The sequence below is a fragment of the Tinamus guttatus genome, unplaced genomic scaffold (genome assembly GCF_059628265.1).
Source record: "Tinamus guttatus ecotype Peru unplaced genomic scaffold, ASM5962826v1 Tinamus_guttatus_pri_ptg000027l, whole genome shotgun sequence".
In the NCBI taxonomy this organism is placed as follows: domain Eukaryota; kingdom Metazoa; phylum Chordata; class Aves; order Tinamiformes; family Tinamidae; genus Tinamus; species Tinamus guttatus.
The window spans coordinates 7,004,979-7,021,412 of NW_028288561.1; the positions used below are offsets into that span (position 1 = coordinate 7,004,979).

The 16,434-nt window shown below is 45.6% G+C and overlaps 1 protein-coding gene across 6 annotated transcripts in view; it reads right to left on the minus strand.

Annotated features, from left to right (window-relative positions):
• Window positions 1-5,296: 5,296 nt before the first annotated feature.
• The window catches only part of KCNQ2 (potassium voltage-gated channel subfamily Q member 2), a 58,534-nt gene continuing 47,396 nt past the window's right edge, over window positions 5,297-16,434 (minus strand). For 5 of the 6 annotated variants that reach the window (XM_088529280.1, XM_088529268.1, XM_088529259.1 and 2 more), the window contains 5 exons: window positions 15,170-15,393; window positions 14,389-14,497; window positions 13,779-13,910; window positions 6,941-7,064; window positions 5,297-6,231 (listed from right to left, as the gene is read on the minus strand). In XM_088529280.1, coding sequence (XP_088385406.1) covers window positions 5,512-6,231; window positions 6,941-7,064; window positions 13,779-13,910; window positions 14,389-14,497; window positions 15,170-15,393 — 1,309 coding nt within the window. In that variant the 3' untranslated portion in view covers window positions 5,297-5,511. Of the gene's footprint in view, window positions 6,232-6,940; window positions 7,065-12,134; window positions 12,243-13,778; window positions 13,911-14,388; window positions 14,498-15,169; window positions 15,394-16,434 lie in introns of all 6 variants that reach the window. The other variant, XM_088529286.1, reaches the window with a different exon arrangement.

The window sequence follows — 16,434 nt, forward strand, 5'->3', positions numbered from 1 at the left end:
TGCTCAGCAAGACTGGGCTCTTGAGAGCAGCTCTTGCTTTCAGAGAGCAAAAGAATCGACACTGTTAGAATCTGTGAGCTCTTCTCTGAAACATCCAACTTGACACACAAATGGAGACTCAGGCCTCATCACTATTTCACTCCAATGAGCTATTGTTGAGGGGGCAAATCCTCTCAGGGTGCTTTACAAATGGGAGCAATAACTCCATCCCTGCACACAAAGGCTCCAGAACAAAACAGGGATGTGTGCAGGCCACGATGGCTCAGTGAGGAAGCAAATAAATTGCCAATAAAAAGCAAAACTGTCACGCTAACAAGATGCAAAGGCTTCCCAGGGCATCTAGTGATGCCATGGTGAAATGAAGTCTCTGGAGCAGAGTGCTGGTATTGCACGCTCATTTATACACAGACTGGACAAGGAACATGAGGACGTGGGCCCAGTAACAAACTAGATGACTATGGCAGCACTGACAGTTGCAAGAGATGGGAAATACCAGCAAACCTCGAAGGTCTCACGACAATCTGGTGTTATAGACAGCAGCTAAACATTGACTGAGATCTGAAGGCAGCTCAGCACCTCTGAGTAAGAAGAGGGTGCTTCCAGAATAACGGATATGGCACAGCTACAAGTGCCCAAAATACCCAAGTACCGCAGACGCGAGCGGATGAACTTTCCAAAAAGTGTTTCCCAGCGCCTGGGAGTCACATTCCCGCATCCCCTGGGATGGGCGGTAGGCACAAACGCAGGTGTCCTCTGGAGCGCTGTGCGGATGTGCGGAATCTGCACATCCTACAGGAATTAAAACAGAGACATGGCAAGGCCCACACGTATGGGCAAAAAATGCATCTCTCATATGAAGCCCAGGCATCAGCTAGTGCCATCGCCCGCCCTGCTCTGCCTGCTCCTCCAGGACCAGGTGTCCAGGATGCTCATCAGCAGAGGCATCCAGGTGGAAAGGAGGTTATATTATATACAGCCCACACAGTTCTTGATTTTTCTTTTTTTTTTTTTCCCCCCGTGTACACATTTCTACAAACCATTAGTTACAAACATGTTTTTTTTTGCCCCTTAGTTACATGTAGTAGCGGTGGAAGTTGTGCATGCTGTACCAGAGGGATGGGGCAATGGTCAGTCGCAGTATCAAAGACACTTGGTATATCAGTGTTACCTACAGAAGCACCGCAGCACCCTACGGGATGGGGCGGCGAGAGGATGTCCTCGCCCCGAGATGACGCGTTTGGCAATGTGACCTCTTTTAAAAGTACTACAGCAATCTGGGAGTGCAGATACAGCTGGAGCAAGTCACTGTCTACTCGTCTCAGGCTGCATGCAGCAGCAGGCAAAATTGAGAGTACAGTCAGTGAGATAGGCTGGAAAGCACATTCATACGTTAAAAAGGAAGCGGCTGCTCCTCCTGCAGCAGCCGCTCCTTGATGCTACCTAAATTATGAGCGTGATTAATACGGTATCAAAAAACATGTGTAATCCCTCCCTCTAGACACTAGTATAAGGCAAGCAGTATTGTGTCACCGGGGCATGAAATACTAAGATTGACTAATGAGGATTCCTATATATTATTATTATAACTGTTTAAAAACCCTATTGTTATCAAAAAAGAGAACAACCACCAAGTCCCAGCCCTGCTCAAAGGAGCACTGGGGGCCGTGGCTTGGTTTGAAACCACCAAGGTGAGGCTGCCGCCTCCCGTCCTCAATGTTACTGGCAGCTGGAGGAGCTTCTGTATCTGATTTCCTTGTTTTGGTCTCATGAAAAGGAAGATTATTAAAAAAAATCACCTCAAGAGAGAGAATAAGGTGAAAAAGGAAAAAAGAAAGAAAAAAGAAAATAGCATCTTGCTGTTATTGCCCTCATTTGGGAGAATTCTTGGTCAAATTCCTTGGGAATTTCTTATAAAGGGGAGGCCTGAAGTAAGCAAAAAATCGATAGTTGGCGATAATGTTATTGGGACCCCAGGGGTTTAGATATTTAAGGGAAGTGAGGTTTGCAGCAACTCCCTCTTGAGAAAAAACTTAGCAAACATGATTTTTGCTTTCTCTTAGGAAACACCTAGGCAAGTGGATGCTCAACCTGTGGATATGCTCTGGCTTCTCAAGAAGGTTATACAAATTGTTCTAAAAATTTACATAATTTAAAATCTTAAAAATCAATTAAAAAAGTAAAAATATACTTACTTGTCTGCAAACAGCCATGACCCTAATGAATTTAGTTGGACCTCCTCAGCAGCATTATAAATATATATTTTTTTAAAAAAAAGATCTCTCGCATAGTTTGTCTGAAGAAATGCAATGGCTGCCTGCGCTGAGCGAGAGTTATTTTTCAGTGAATTCTGTGACTTTTTGTCTTAAAAGTTATTAAGAAGAAAATGAGCTAACAAGGAAATTCACATACAAAATCTGCACGTGAGTAACATTAAAGTCCTTTCCCAAATGTTGGGAAGTTGGGTGGTTGCTGGCGCTCTGCCCCTCTGCACCCTCCGGCCGCACAGAGCTGCTTGTGGCCCTGCTCCCAGCTGGAACCCATGCTCGGACACGAAGTTCCCACACCCGACTGTGGCTCCAGATCCAGAATTCGGCAATCTGGGCCCTATCCCAGAGCTGGGGCTTTTTATAATATTTCTGGCCAGGTCTATACGCAGATTTTGAAAAACATACCCCAAGTTTCCTGGAGCTGGGATACTGGGCTCTGATGGTGGGGATACATGCTGAAATGGCTCAAAAAAGCCTGCTGCAAATTTGGCCCATGTCTGTCCTTCTGCTCTCCTGGGCTTGGGTCCAACCTTGGCATTATCTGAGCTTTACTTCTGTCCTTTGATATTTTGCAAAAAATCGAGATGGGGACATGGGAAGGAAGGGGAGCGAAGCTCAGCCTAGCAGAGGCTCAGCAGACTGACAAGGTTTGCTGGGCAATATATTTTGTTAAATATCTTCTATGTTGAGACTCCCTTATTAGCCAAAATCTAGTACTTTATTTCAATTTAGTGGTTAGGCCTTTTTTGGAGTACATCCTATGGGCATGGGAGAAACAAGAACAAAGACTTTGCAGGGAGTTTTGGATTATAATTTGGAACAGAGGAAAAAAAAGATTTATGCTTATAAGCAACAAATCAGTCAATGAGAGCAAGTTCTGTTCTCATTTATGCAGACATAATTCAGGTTCATTGAAATGAGGAGCCGTATTTGGCATCAATTCTGCTGTAAGTCGGCCTAAGAATCCAACTTGAGCCTCTTTGCCTGGATGAATGAGAAGTGATAAATTAAAGCACCATTGTGGATGGAGTGCACATGTGTGACAAAGAAATCTCTGTAAATTCGCAACGATTGGATGCAACCTGCGTACTACATGTATAAAAACACTTTTCTATTAGCACTGATTGTGGGACAAATCCCATACCTTTTAAAGGTGAAAATTTGGAGAACTTTAATAAATACTAGTATATTAAGTTACTAGAAGAGGAAACATGATTCTACCTTCTTAATCCTTAAAGGATTGGGAAATGAGAATCTGGATTATTTTTCTTATCTTAAAGAAGGTGAAAGAATGCCAGATTTCAGCATGTAGAGAGGATACAGTGGGACCACTTCTCCTCATCTACACAAGGAAAGGGACTTTGCAATAAGAACCACAAATAGGCATTCAAAATAGAGTTAATGACATTTAAAATTTAGGACATGATGAAACTTGCATCACACAGAAATTGTGCCTCAATGTCCTGTTGCCTTTCCAGTCTCAGGGGCTATATTAAAATCTTGCCATGTTCCTATGCTGGAACAGGACTGCAGAGTATCATCCTCACCCTCGGCTAAAGTTAGTGCCTTTATATCATAACTTTCTGGGCCAAATTTCCAACAGGCTTTCCCAAAGGCACATTGCACTTGCACGTGCAAAGGCAAACACTTGCTCTGACCTGGGCAGTGAGCCGCTGCCTGGAGCAATGTGGCTTCTTCCCTTACCCTATGCCATTCCCATTCTTGGGGTCACGAGAAAACACGTCACCAAGTCTGATTTGGGACCGTCTGACATTTCTTGCTCTATCAAAAGACATCTCATTTTGCAAACGAAGGGCAGATTTGCACCGTTCACAATCATTTTGCACTCCAAAATGAAAGTTTTCCCCCTATGGAAGTGCAACACTGGGTTCATCCTGCAGAGAGAAATCTGGAGCCAGAGTTAAGTCTGTGAGATTTCCCACAGAGAGAAGAACATGGACAGAAAGGGAAAGAAGGGACCAAGCAGGATGGGAATTCCAAGCTCCCCCTTGGAAAAACATTTTCCCCTCCTGAAGGGAAAAAAAAAAAAGGCAGGAAAAGTTATACAGAGCCCTTCCCCACTCCTTAAACCAGCTCTTACTAGGACATGGGGAGGGCGTGGAGCAATGGGGTTTGAAATCACAGACACAGCCCCAGCTCCTCTGTGCAAAACATTTTTTCTTAATCCATCTCCTTGTAAGAAAAAAAAACAAAGTAAACAAAACAAAAAAAGAAACCTTACACAGTTTTTTGATACTTAAAGGATCACTTTGTGATTTTGTTTTGGTCCCAAAAGAAACTTTGAGCATCGTTTTCCCCCTTGCCTTCCCCCAGCCAAACGCCCGGCTGCGGATCCCAGTAACGAGAGAAATGACTCCCAACACCAACACAACTGGGACTGGCACAGGCTGTGGGCAAGAGGCTCCAAAAGACCATGAAGGAACAAAGAAGCATCTCTTAAATCGGCTTGAGGGATCAGAAAAAAACAGGCTGTCCAAGGACACGGGTAGGAGTGTTTTGGCAGGGCAGAAGAAGACAGGGAAGGTTTTTGTGGGCCTTAGTGTGTGTGCAAAAGTGTTCAGGCACAATGCAAACCATCAGAAATGGGCACCACCAGCACCTCTGGCCAAGACCAGCCGTGTCAATGGCTTCACCCCATGGCACCCTCTAACCAGCAGCTCTCACCCACAGGGCCCTATGCCGCATATCCATGCATTTTATTGGAATTTTGCCATCTTCTTGAAGGTCAATGAGGAACCACAGACCCCCCAAGCAATGACCACGTAACCCAAAATCTAAGCCAGAATCAACCAGGTGCTCATTCTGCATCTCCACGATGTGTAAAGATGTACCCACAGGTGACGCCCACCAGCCACTGCCACCTCCACAGGCCCCACTCCGGTGACCCATTGGTGCCCTGCATCTTAAAAGATTACGAAGAAATGCAAATTGCCCAGCCTGCACCCTGAAGGCATTTCACCTAGCGATCTTAGAAAGACAGTATGAAAGAAATCCAGCCTCTTCAAGGCTCTGCTTAGCTTGCCACGAGGGCCCCTTCCACAAACGCAGGCTCGGACCTGCTACCCCCAGCCCAGAGTCAGCTGCAAGAGAGCGTCCACCAGCTAAGGATGTCCTGGGTGGAGGAGAGCCTTAGCTGCTGATGCCCTCGAGAAGTTCAGCACGTGGACAGCTCGAGCGGGCCGCTGGCCACCGCTGGCACCGGCCTCGGCGGCTGCTGGAGGCTTCACTGTCTGGGGGTCGACCAGCCCATGTCACTGAAGGGTCCCTCACCCGTGGCGGACCTGGGAGGGGGTCCACAGGGCGTGCAGAGGTCAGAATCGGTGTCCGATTCCCCTTCCGCGATGTAGGGTCTGATTTTGGCCACGGCTGCATAGCAACCGTTGTTAAGGATGTCCAAATTCTCTTTGGACTGGGAAATGCTAAAGCCACTGAAAGAGCGCTCCAGCTCCTCGTGGTCCACCGAGGGGATGGAGATGGACGTGTCGCTGTCTCTCATGGCACTCTCGTGGTGTTTGGTGGCAATGTCTTCGTTCCTCAGGTACTCCACGCTCGCCCTGTTCCCGCTACTGTATGCGGACAAGGAGCGCTCGTGTGAAGGTGGAGGTGGGATGCGGACGAGCGAGCCAGGGTCTCCAACGGGTGAGGAGCCGTGGCTCTGCCGCTGGTAGGACTGCTGCTGGCACGACGTTGACGGCGGGCATGCATTGGTCGGCGCTGGTGGAGCCGAGAAGTTCTTCTGACCCATGGAGCTGGTGGACCTGATGATCTTGATGATGCAGCCGTTCTTGTCAATGTGCTCCCGGCTGTCTTCAGGGCTGTGGTAGGGAGGCGCGGGGTCTGGTTCTTTGGACCCAAAATAGGCTTCCGTCTCTGTTGGCGGGATACCCATCCTCTGCATGTAAATATTCACCAGGAAATCCAGCTTCTTCTCCATTGACTGGACCTGCGTGACACCACAGCCACAGCATTACATGCTTATGGTTGAAGCAAATGGACATCTCGTGTACAAACTGCTTCCAACCCCATCTAGGTATGTATGAACACATGAGTCTGAACGATCTCTGCCCACAATGACCAACACAAACTGGGATTTCAGTAATTATTTAATTAGCCTGCTCTGACAGAGCCTTTAATTCTCCATATTTGTAATATCTGTGACATGCATCAAATTCCCGAAAGCTGGAGGACAACTACCTCCTGGTGCTTTTCACCTCCTCATAGTCCTTGATGCTCAGATGGTCACAGGGATTTCTCAGCCTTGTATTCTAGGAGGAATTTCACCTGCTGTAGCAGTCAGGCTTGCAGACACGTGAAACACATCTTGTTTAAGGGTAAGGTGTCCAAAAGCACCCACATGGAAAAAGAACTGAGCTGTTTTTGAAAAATAATTTAGATAGTTGTCTCACAAAACAAGAGAGTCTGTGAGATTCAAAGAGCCTAATCTGCTATGTGAGTGATACCAAGTTTTCTGCAACATTTAGTGCCCTGCCATAATTTCCACCTTGTTTCTTTATCCAAGATATTCCTAGCTCTTGCTGTTTTTTCCTAAAGGACAGTAGACCACTGCAGGAGTGGAAGGGGAACAGAAAACACCAAAGCAATGCAGTATATGCAACATCCTCCAACAAAACCCCCTTCCAGCCCCAGCATACCTGTTTTTCCACTTTTCCAAGCCTGCCCATCATGCTCGGGTCTTCGGGTAGTTCCCCTTCCGCCGGCCCTTTGGTCCGATCCTTGTCCGTCATTGAGGACCCTCTCCCAACGATCTGGTCAACTCTAGTGGGATCAGAAAATCCCCCCGCCCCCGGAAAAGGAGCTGGAGTCAGTCGGGGACAGGAGGGCTCCGCTCGCCGCCCCTCCAAGGGACAAGGCGACAGCCGCTCTCCCAACTCACACTCCAAATTACTCCCAGACGCGGAGTGGCACGGAAGTGTTAATTTAGATGCAAAAATCAGAGCAGTATTAGCAGAGTTTTAAATGGTCCATTTCTGTTTATACAGATAAAACCTGGAACATTATGCACAGTAAGTTTACCCACCGCAAAAAAAAAAAATCTTCAACTGGCTTTCTTCCCAATCAGTTAACTTTTTATTCATACTGAGGAATTATTATTTTGGGGTGAAATCGAGCTTTCTGCCTAGCATATGTCAAAGAGTTTTTTGCAATCTCTGCATCAGCTTCCTTTCCTCCATGCAAATGTAAATGTGTAATTCCGACATCCACATAAATGAGGACTCTTGCCCCAAGGCCCAAATAAGCAGGTGTAATGCTAACTGTTGCAGTGGAATTACATCAGAGATGAATTTGGTCATTAATTAACAAACATTACCAAATTGTCTTTTCTTTTTTTCTTTTTTTTAACCAACTTGCAGCTGTCTCATGAGAATTAGCAGGGCTCAAAACCAGTTAGAGCAGAAGACACATCTGTCAGACCAGCTATGGGCACATTGTCTGGCAAATTACATTTGCATTTCCCAGTTCCTAGTCTAGGAATATGTGGTTAATACATAGCTACATCTACAGAGGAGGAAGGAGGGCAGAGCTGCACTAGAGGCAGGAAGTCAATTTTACTTGGGCATCAAATCTAGATTTTCAGGAGAGTAAATAGTGGAACTTCTTGATCCTTCAAAAGTTATGAGAGCAACTCAGTCTTGGAACGTGGTAGTCCAATTTATCAGCTAATTCTAAGCCAGGCAAACTTTACTCTGGCATAATGCACCAAATGTAAGGGTGGCGGGGGAAGAAAGGGTTAATTGATCCGACTGAAACCAACTTGAGGTATCTTGAGCAGAAAACTCAAAATGCTTCTTATGCAGTTCTGCTGTGTGGGCCATGGGTCCATGCACCAGAAGGAGGAAAAGGAAAGAGCTGAACACAGACATACAAGGGAAAATGAACAAACAAAAAAACAAGGAAAAGAATGGGGCTTGAGGCCATTTCCAGCAAAACAGCCATCTAGTTTCTCTACATTTAACAGGGCCTTAGTAGACATGTTTGCTGCTGACATAAAAGGACAGGGATCAGTGGGTTTAGACAGTGTGGCTCCCTTGGCTTATATTAGAGTGACAGCAGTTTACTCTGGCTCAAAGAGATGGACTGGATGAACATAGCACACCAAAGACAGAAAATACAAGCCAACAATTATTTTGGAGTTTATCTTTGATCCCAGAAGATCCTTCATTTGGGCAGGGATGTGACAGAACACTGTTCTATTTAAAAAGTCATGTTCAATCCTTTGCAATATAAGCACAGGAGTACAAGGAGCACCAAGTGCTCTAATTACAAGTGTGAGGAATACGCATGCCTTATTTCTCTCTTGTAATGGGAGAAGCATATTTGTCACAGGTACAGGAACTCCCCACAAGGGATGCAACTACTGACATGACATACATCACAAGAAATCCTACGACAATATTGTTACTATGTAAGCAAAGAGGTGTTAAATCAGATACCTCAGGCTACCTGGGTTTGGAATCACAAGTCAAGGCGTAGTAGAGCCACTGTACGAACTCCTCTCCTGCATGCACAAGCAAGTAGACCAGTAAAACAAAGAGCATGTGTTCAAAGAGGCCCAAAGTCTTACCACTGCTGGGAAGGCTGAGAAAAAATAAAGGGTTCTCTGGCTCATGTCACATCTAGCACAGTGCTAACACCGAAATGTGTCTACTAATGAGAATGAAATGTCCTTCAACAGTTGTTGAATAGAGGTGGGAGGCAGGACAGACTGTAACAGAGAGAATAAACCTGAATATAGCCATGTTGCAGCATATTATAACAGTAGAGAACTCTTGCAACCCTATTTCTAGTCTTGCAGAAGTTGAGGAAGAACTTCAACTCTTTTTTGTATCTTTAAGAGAAGAGCTATGCAGCAAGTAGACCTTGCATGAGCCACGTGAAGCACAGAAGACCTGGTAGACTTCATAGATTGACTGATCACTACTGTCTCACATAAAAGTGCTGCCTTCTCCATCATGGCTTGCCTGTAGACTGGCTGTGGCATAACTTGGCTAAAGCCCTTCACAAAACTTATCCTTAAAGCATCTCCTGTGTCACTGATACCAGATCCTTTCAGTCTTGCAGGAGCAATCCTGCTTGCCAGGACCATTCACTTCATGTCTCTGCTTTAAGCTCACCCTGACTGTTGAACGGGTCATCTCCTGCAGCTACAAAACCAGAGAGCCTGATCTCACCTTGGAGGCATGGTCAGCACCAAGCACAGTGCACTGGAAACGTGCAGGACACTGACCTCAGTGTAAAAAAGGGGCAAATGAAGGTGAACTGAGCAATTCTCTTTCTGGCCCACTTCATAAGCAGGGCAGAAGGAGAAACCAGGCTTGAGGTCTCCTTCATCTTTGCTTCCCACAGAAGAAGTTAGAAACCAGGGGAGAGTGTTCCTATCTTCAGCAAAGTACTGAAACATCATTGGTGCCTTCTCTGATAAAAGAGCAGATGAGAGGCCTTTCCCTGGGCTATCCCAATGCATTCCTGCATATCTAGCCACCATGAGGATATAGCCATCAGCAAAGAGCAGCTGATCTTTTAGAAAAGAGCTCAGAATTTTGTCTAAATTGGGCAGGAAAGTTCAAAAGACGGAGATTGAACATGGTCAACCTTTGCAAGTAGTGGCAGAAAGTTTATGTTCCTATTGCACGATAGAGGACCACAAATCTTCCCAAAGATGCCAAATTCCACATATGCACTATATCCCGTGGGGAGCCTTGCATCTTCCTAGCGCTTTTCCTGGCTGTGTCAAATACACGGAGGGAAGAATTCTGTGGAAGCTTTGGAAGAGTCGGCCCTACTACTTTTCCCATTGTGGCAGAAGATTCAAAGATTCCTAACGATGCATGCCCAACTCTACCATCTGCGGCCTTTGATGGGCTCTGTGCCCTTAATCTGAGAGGGAGAGAGAAGGGGGTTGTTCTTTGATGCACCTTTGATATCTTTCCTTTTTTTTCTAATGATACAAAAAATAAAAATAAATCTTGCATCAGCCACAGTGCAGGTTTTCTCATGCTTCATTATGCTTCATGCTAACAGTACATGCAAGGAGGTGTACTATGTCACCCTTGGGCCAGAAGCAGACATCAAAAGGTCAAAACGGCTCAAATGAGATAAAAATGAAGTGTTGGGAATATATATTCAATTCTTGTCTATTTTCTTTTTCTTTTATATTTTTTTTTACACAGTCCAAGCATTGAAGACAAACCCCCTTCATCCAGGCCACATGACTAGCTACTTACCTTCTTATTTGGCAATAAAGTTTGCTCTAGGCATGTTTTGATCAATATCTGATATCTAAATATTACGGCTCAGGTTGCATTTGTTTCAAAATGGGTCTGTGCTAAATCTGTCCGTCAGGAGAATTTGCTTATCCACAGGGATGAGATAAATCAGGGGCATCAGTCATTTTTAGGGAGGAAACACCCTAATGTCCCAGGAGCGTAGGTGGCATGTTAAAGCAGATTTTTAAACTGTCTCTAAGTATTAGAAACTACAGAAACAGAAGAAAAAAAAAGGTATTAACATTAATCTGAAACTATAAGAAAATTGGAGTGAACAGAATAAATACTCCTATCTGGGGCTATATGGATATTCCTCTTAGGACCCATAAATCACCATTTCTGTGTGTGAGGTGCAAGGTTTCCTGTGGAAATTGCACTTTTCATGAAGGCTTGCCTAGCCACTATAGAAATAAATATATATATATATTTAATCTTTGAGTCAGCTAAGTGGCAAAAAGTAATCTTTCCATATCCATTTTACTCATATTACTTTGGTGAAGATTACTCAGCACTGCTTAAATGAAAATCAAGAGATTTGTCACATATTAGCTCTTAGCAGGGACAAGTATATTTAGAAAAAATATCTGAGACCAAGACTGCTGCATTTAAAAAAACACCTATTATTTGTGCATGGAAGATGACACTGTCAAATACTACACCTACCTCTGGGCTCCAGAGGTTTTGAGACATGGTGAAACTGTAGCTTGAAGAGGTTTTTGTTTCCTTCTTTCTTTTTAATTCAAAGCCCCAAATTCATAGCCCCAAATTTAATTCATAGCCCATCATGACAGCTGAGCAGGGAATGTCTTGAAAGGGGAACCTAGGGGAAAACACACTCCTCTCTCAGCCTCATTGGGAGGACAGTTTTACCTAGGGTGAGCACTTATTAGGCAATAAGAAAAAATCTTGCTCATCGACTGAGGGCTGGGTTTGCCTCCTGCTTTTCTTTTTGCATGCAAAATCAGGATCTTCTTTTCAACAGCAGAGTTGTAATGTTTTTAAGTCTATCTTTTCTCTGTGGGCAGTTGAGTTGTATTAGCAAGAAAAAGAGACCACTGCATTTATCAGGAAGGAAACACTTCCTCCTTACTTTGCCCACTGAAATAAACTCATTTCAAGGCACAAAAAGCTGCAAATAGAGTCTCCTCTTCGTGCATTTAGTGTGAAGTGTTTCATCTTTTAGAAAATAGACAGTTCTGCTTTGTATTGGTTTGTGGGGGAATGTTTCATCTTTCTCCATTGGAAGACAATCTGATAAAATATGAGATTACAAAAAGCTATGACCTGGGAGCAACACCTCACCTGGGAGAAGACTGAAAAAATGCTGCTAAAGAACTTAAGGGTTATTGATGACTTTACAAATGTCTCTCTCCTTTTTTTTCCTTCTACTTGCCTAGTGTGAGAGGTTATTAATAAAGTAAATCAGAATGTACCCAGCGTAGCAAGGCCTTCTGAGTCCTGATTGCTAAGCGATCCATGCCGTCATGTAACTAGCATGAAAGGGGTTTGACAGTAAGCAAATGAAAAATCCAGAGAAAGCGGCATTTTGGTGAATCCTAACCTAGGCGAGTATTGGGGAGATTCTTTAGAAGAATACATGGGTCCTTTGGTTGGATACTTCTTATGCCGGGGAGTTGAAGGGGGCGGGGGACCCACAATCATATCTATCCTGGCAAAGTAAATAAGAAAAAAAAGACACCAGCAAAATGCATAATGAAGCAACATGTAGAGAAAAGTTGGTCAGAGAGTTGCAGAAAGAAACAACTGAAAAACAAAACGACAGAGAAAGAGAGAGAATTTGAAAATATATTCCTCTGGAGACAGAGCCCGCTCCTCTATCGCCTGGTTCTTGGCGAAAGGTAGAACCTTCCCCGGCCCGAGGCAAGATTCAGAGTGGTGGGAACACGGTCACGGCGCTGCCCCTTGCAAGGAGACTCCCCCCGACACGGAATAGGAAACATGCTTTACCCTCTGGAATATATTTGCATATATGTAGCAGTATCCCGTTGAAACAGCTGGATAGACAGCATTATATTCTCTTTGCATTTACAGTGCTAGACAACACATCCTCAGCTAGTGCAGAAAGGCAAGAGCCGTTGGAGTCAACGAGATAGACTGTGGGATTTTGTAACTCAATGGGTGGAAGACATCCATGGATGGCAAGGTGTCAGGATGAGACACAAGACAGGCACGGTACTGCAAAGAGCACATTACACACAGACCACAGTGACAGAGGCATTCATGGTTCAAGAGGAAAGTGCACGTAAACACCCCAGAGATTTGCTTGGATACAGCTTTCACCCAACGGAGCCCTGGCTGAGGGAGGGCACAACCAGCCCCGTGGAGCAGAGCTGGCAGGGAGAACACATTGCTTTGTTGGCTGAAAAAAAGGGAGAGAAAGGGATGCCACCCTGCTCCGAGCTGTGCTGTGACAAATCCCCCTGTCCCGCTGCTGCCTCTTGGGCCAGGCTCAAGTCAAGGCTGGTGGATGCAGCCCATGTTGATACTAGGGCTGTCTGACTCTGCCTTGGCCATTCCACACACACATCCCCTTGTCTAGAGGTTGCCCCTTTCCAGTTCTGGTGGCTTATGGCCAGCTAGGATGGCTCTTGGTGCCCATGTGGCCATGATGCTCAGGCCGTCCTGAGGCAAGGGCTGGCTCTGCTTGTTTTCCCACCACTCATTTGTCCAACGGACACAACTGTAGGTTTGGCAGGGATGGGGCAGGGATGCGGCTCTCAATGCAGAGCACAGAGGACTGAGGGATTTGTCAGATCAAAACAATTAGCTTGGCTCCTCTGTTCTTTCTAGGGAGAAATAATTTGGTAATCATCATGGATATCAAGATTTAAAAGGCCTTTCTCAGTTCTCTCTCATCTGCCCAGTGCTGAGGCCCTTTTTCATGTGTCTTCCCCTATTAAAACTAACCCAACTACCCTTAACATCTCAACACACAGGCTGAAATCCAGCTCTGTTAAACCACTGCTACATTGGGGGGAAATCCTCTCCTGCAGGTCCGCCTGCTCCAGGCCTGCTCCTTGCCACTGCCATCCCTGCAGGTCCCAGCACCAATGCTTTCCTCTGGCCTCCCTCTTAGGAAGAAAAAATTAGGTGGCAGCTGCAAAGAAAAGGGTGTCTGTCATGACAACACCTTCACGAGTAGCAAAAGCAGTGAAAAAGAGAAGGAAACGGGGGAGTCTCTTGCCTGGACTGGAGGTTTTTAATCCGGGAGAGCATGTCCAGGTGCCCAGCCGAGTATTGCTCGATGACATCCATCACATCATAGGGCCGAAGGCTCTCCTTAAACTTGCGTTTGGAGACGAGGAACCTCATAATGCTGCAGGGAGACAGAGAGTAAAAGACAAAGCTGGAGCCTGGGCCACTTCATGACAAATAATGCGGCTGCTGGGAGCTCCGCTGGACAGAAAGTGGGACAAATCCCAGCACTAATCCTGAGACGCAGCAGAAGGAGGAGGAAGGGGGGATCCTTTCCTCCTGGGGGAAGGGGAAGAGGGATCTGCTTCCTGGTGGGAGAGAGTCTCATCTCCAGACCCGCTTCTGGCAACGTCAGGATTCAACCTTGCAGTAACAAGGACCCTGATCGGGACATGTTGTTGCAGGGAATTCTCCTGCAACTCAGCTTATGACTTCCCTTAGCAAAAATTGCTATTTTTCAGTTTCCCAAGGATGAGAGCAGTCCACCAACGTGGAGATTGTAGCATTTGCCACCACTTTAAATTCCTTTTTCTTTCTCCCCACCACCTCCACCTATATATATATTTTTTAGCTCCACCATCCTCCTCTCCCGCTCTTACCACACTGCCCTGATGCTGACTTTGAGTCCCGGCGTCAGATCTTCTGTCACAAACTCACAGTTGCAGCTTTTGTTCTCATCAGGAATGTCTTCTCCAGGGAGGCTGGCTTCTGGGTTCAGAAGGGGAGGAATGAGAGCCCGGGAGGGGCAGAAAGAGCATCATGGGGAACATCCCTTGAGTCCCTTCCCTGAGCCAGGCCAAGGTGACATCCCACAATGCTACCAGCAGCTGTCTCAAAGTGTTTCAGAAGCCCCATTATGCCTCTCCCACTATGCTTAATATTTCTGTGGTTGTTGGCAGTGATTTTTCCTCTTGTTTATACCCCTACCATCCTTCAGGCTGAAGTCCTATGCCAATGGCACTGCTCAATGCCACCCATGCCAAAGACCCCTATGCCGATGTCGCCCATGACATAGAATCATTATCGTTGGAAAAGACTTTCAAGATCATCAAGTTCAAGCATAAACCCACCACTGCCAGGCCTGCTAAACCATGTCCCTAAGCGCCTGATCTGCACATTTATTGGATACTGCCAGGGATGGTGACTCCATCATTTTCCTGGGCAACCCGTTGCTTCAGTGGTGTTGCTTCACCACTATTTCTGTGTATATTTTTTTCCTAATCTCTAACCTGCCACCCATATCAATGTGTCAATGACGCCACTCAACGCCACCCCTGCCAGTGCCACATATGCCAATGCCACGCCACTCAGTGCCACTCAGGCCAATGCAATCCCGCTCAGGGTCCCTCGTGACACGGAGCAGCCACCCCAAGGTCTCACCTTCCGAATTTTGCCGCGATGCGGCGCCCTTGATACGGAAGGCTTGGCGAGCTCGACTGCGGTCCCCGAAGCTCCAGCTTTTGGGCACTTTGCTGGGGCTATCCTCGATGCTCTGGTCAGCGCTGGGGGATCTCCGGATGCCCTGAGCCTGTGGAGAGCCTTTCCCTTTGGTGCCAGCACCGCGGGGACTGGAGAACACACGATCTTTCAAACTGACCTTCTGACTGTTCAGAGAAACACGGTGAAACAAAGACAAAAAGGAGACAGCAGGAGGAGTCATTCTGGAAACCACGCAGTCCTTCCCCACCAGCCTTTAGAAACCAAGAGCGCTTCGAAGTAGCAGTGAGATGTAGCTTGGCCATTGTGTGTGTGTTTTTTTATTATTAGTAGTAGTACATTTATTATTTGATTTGATTTTTGATTTTTTTTTTGAGAAAGCACTGTGGAAATGTGTCCACCATAATGAGTGAGATGGCAATGATTACCAAGAGAGAAAAAATAATGAGGACTTAACAGAAGCCCCTCGTGGGATGCCAGGGCTGGCGGGACAGAATGACGTCAAACGATGAGGTTATGAATCCTTAAATCACTGATCGGGGCCGATCAGGAGCCAGGAAGCTTTTCTTTCACAACAGCCTTCCAAAATCCTACAGCCCATACGAATATCCTAACAAAAGCCCTCACCTGCAAAGTTGAACTTGCCCTGGAAACACTTCAGCTCATGTTCAGACCCGTCCTTTCCCCTTCTTTATAGCCAGTCTTCCCTCCTTTCCAAACCTGACCTTTTTATATCTTCAGAAGAGTTTGGCCTTCTCCAGTTATAAATCTTAAGCGAATAATTAAACACCCAAGTCCTCTACTTCCTAGAAAGATTCAATCTGAAAGTTAGCTAAATTGATCTGCAGGGCCACCACGGCTGTCATAAATGTTTCAAGCAAAATTTTACTGATTTGGAATACTATATCTTGTTTCTTTTTTTTCTGTTAGAATCGTATTTCTTTAAAATTATGCTGGTTATTGCTTGCATAGAAGGATTACTCTTGAAACAGAGATGATCTCACCAGGGAATGGTCTTCTGAGACAGCTTTAATTACTCTCCAGTTTTCAAGATTTAAGATTAACACCTTCACCCAGATGAAGAGGGTGAACATTCACATAAAAATGGGGAAAAAAAAAAAAAAAAAGGGATCTTGAAAAATTTTATGAAAGGGAAAACTTTACAGAGATAGCATTGGTAGGACCAAATTGCACATAGTTTTAGATAA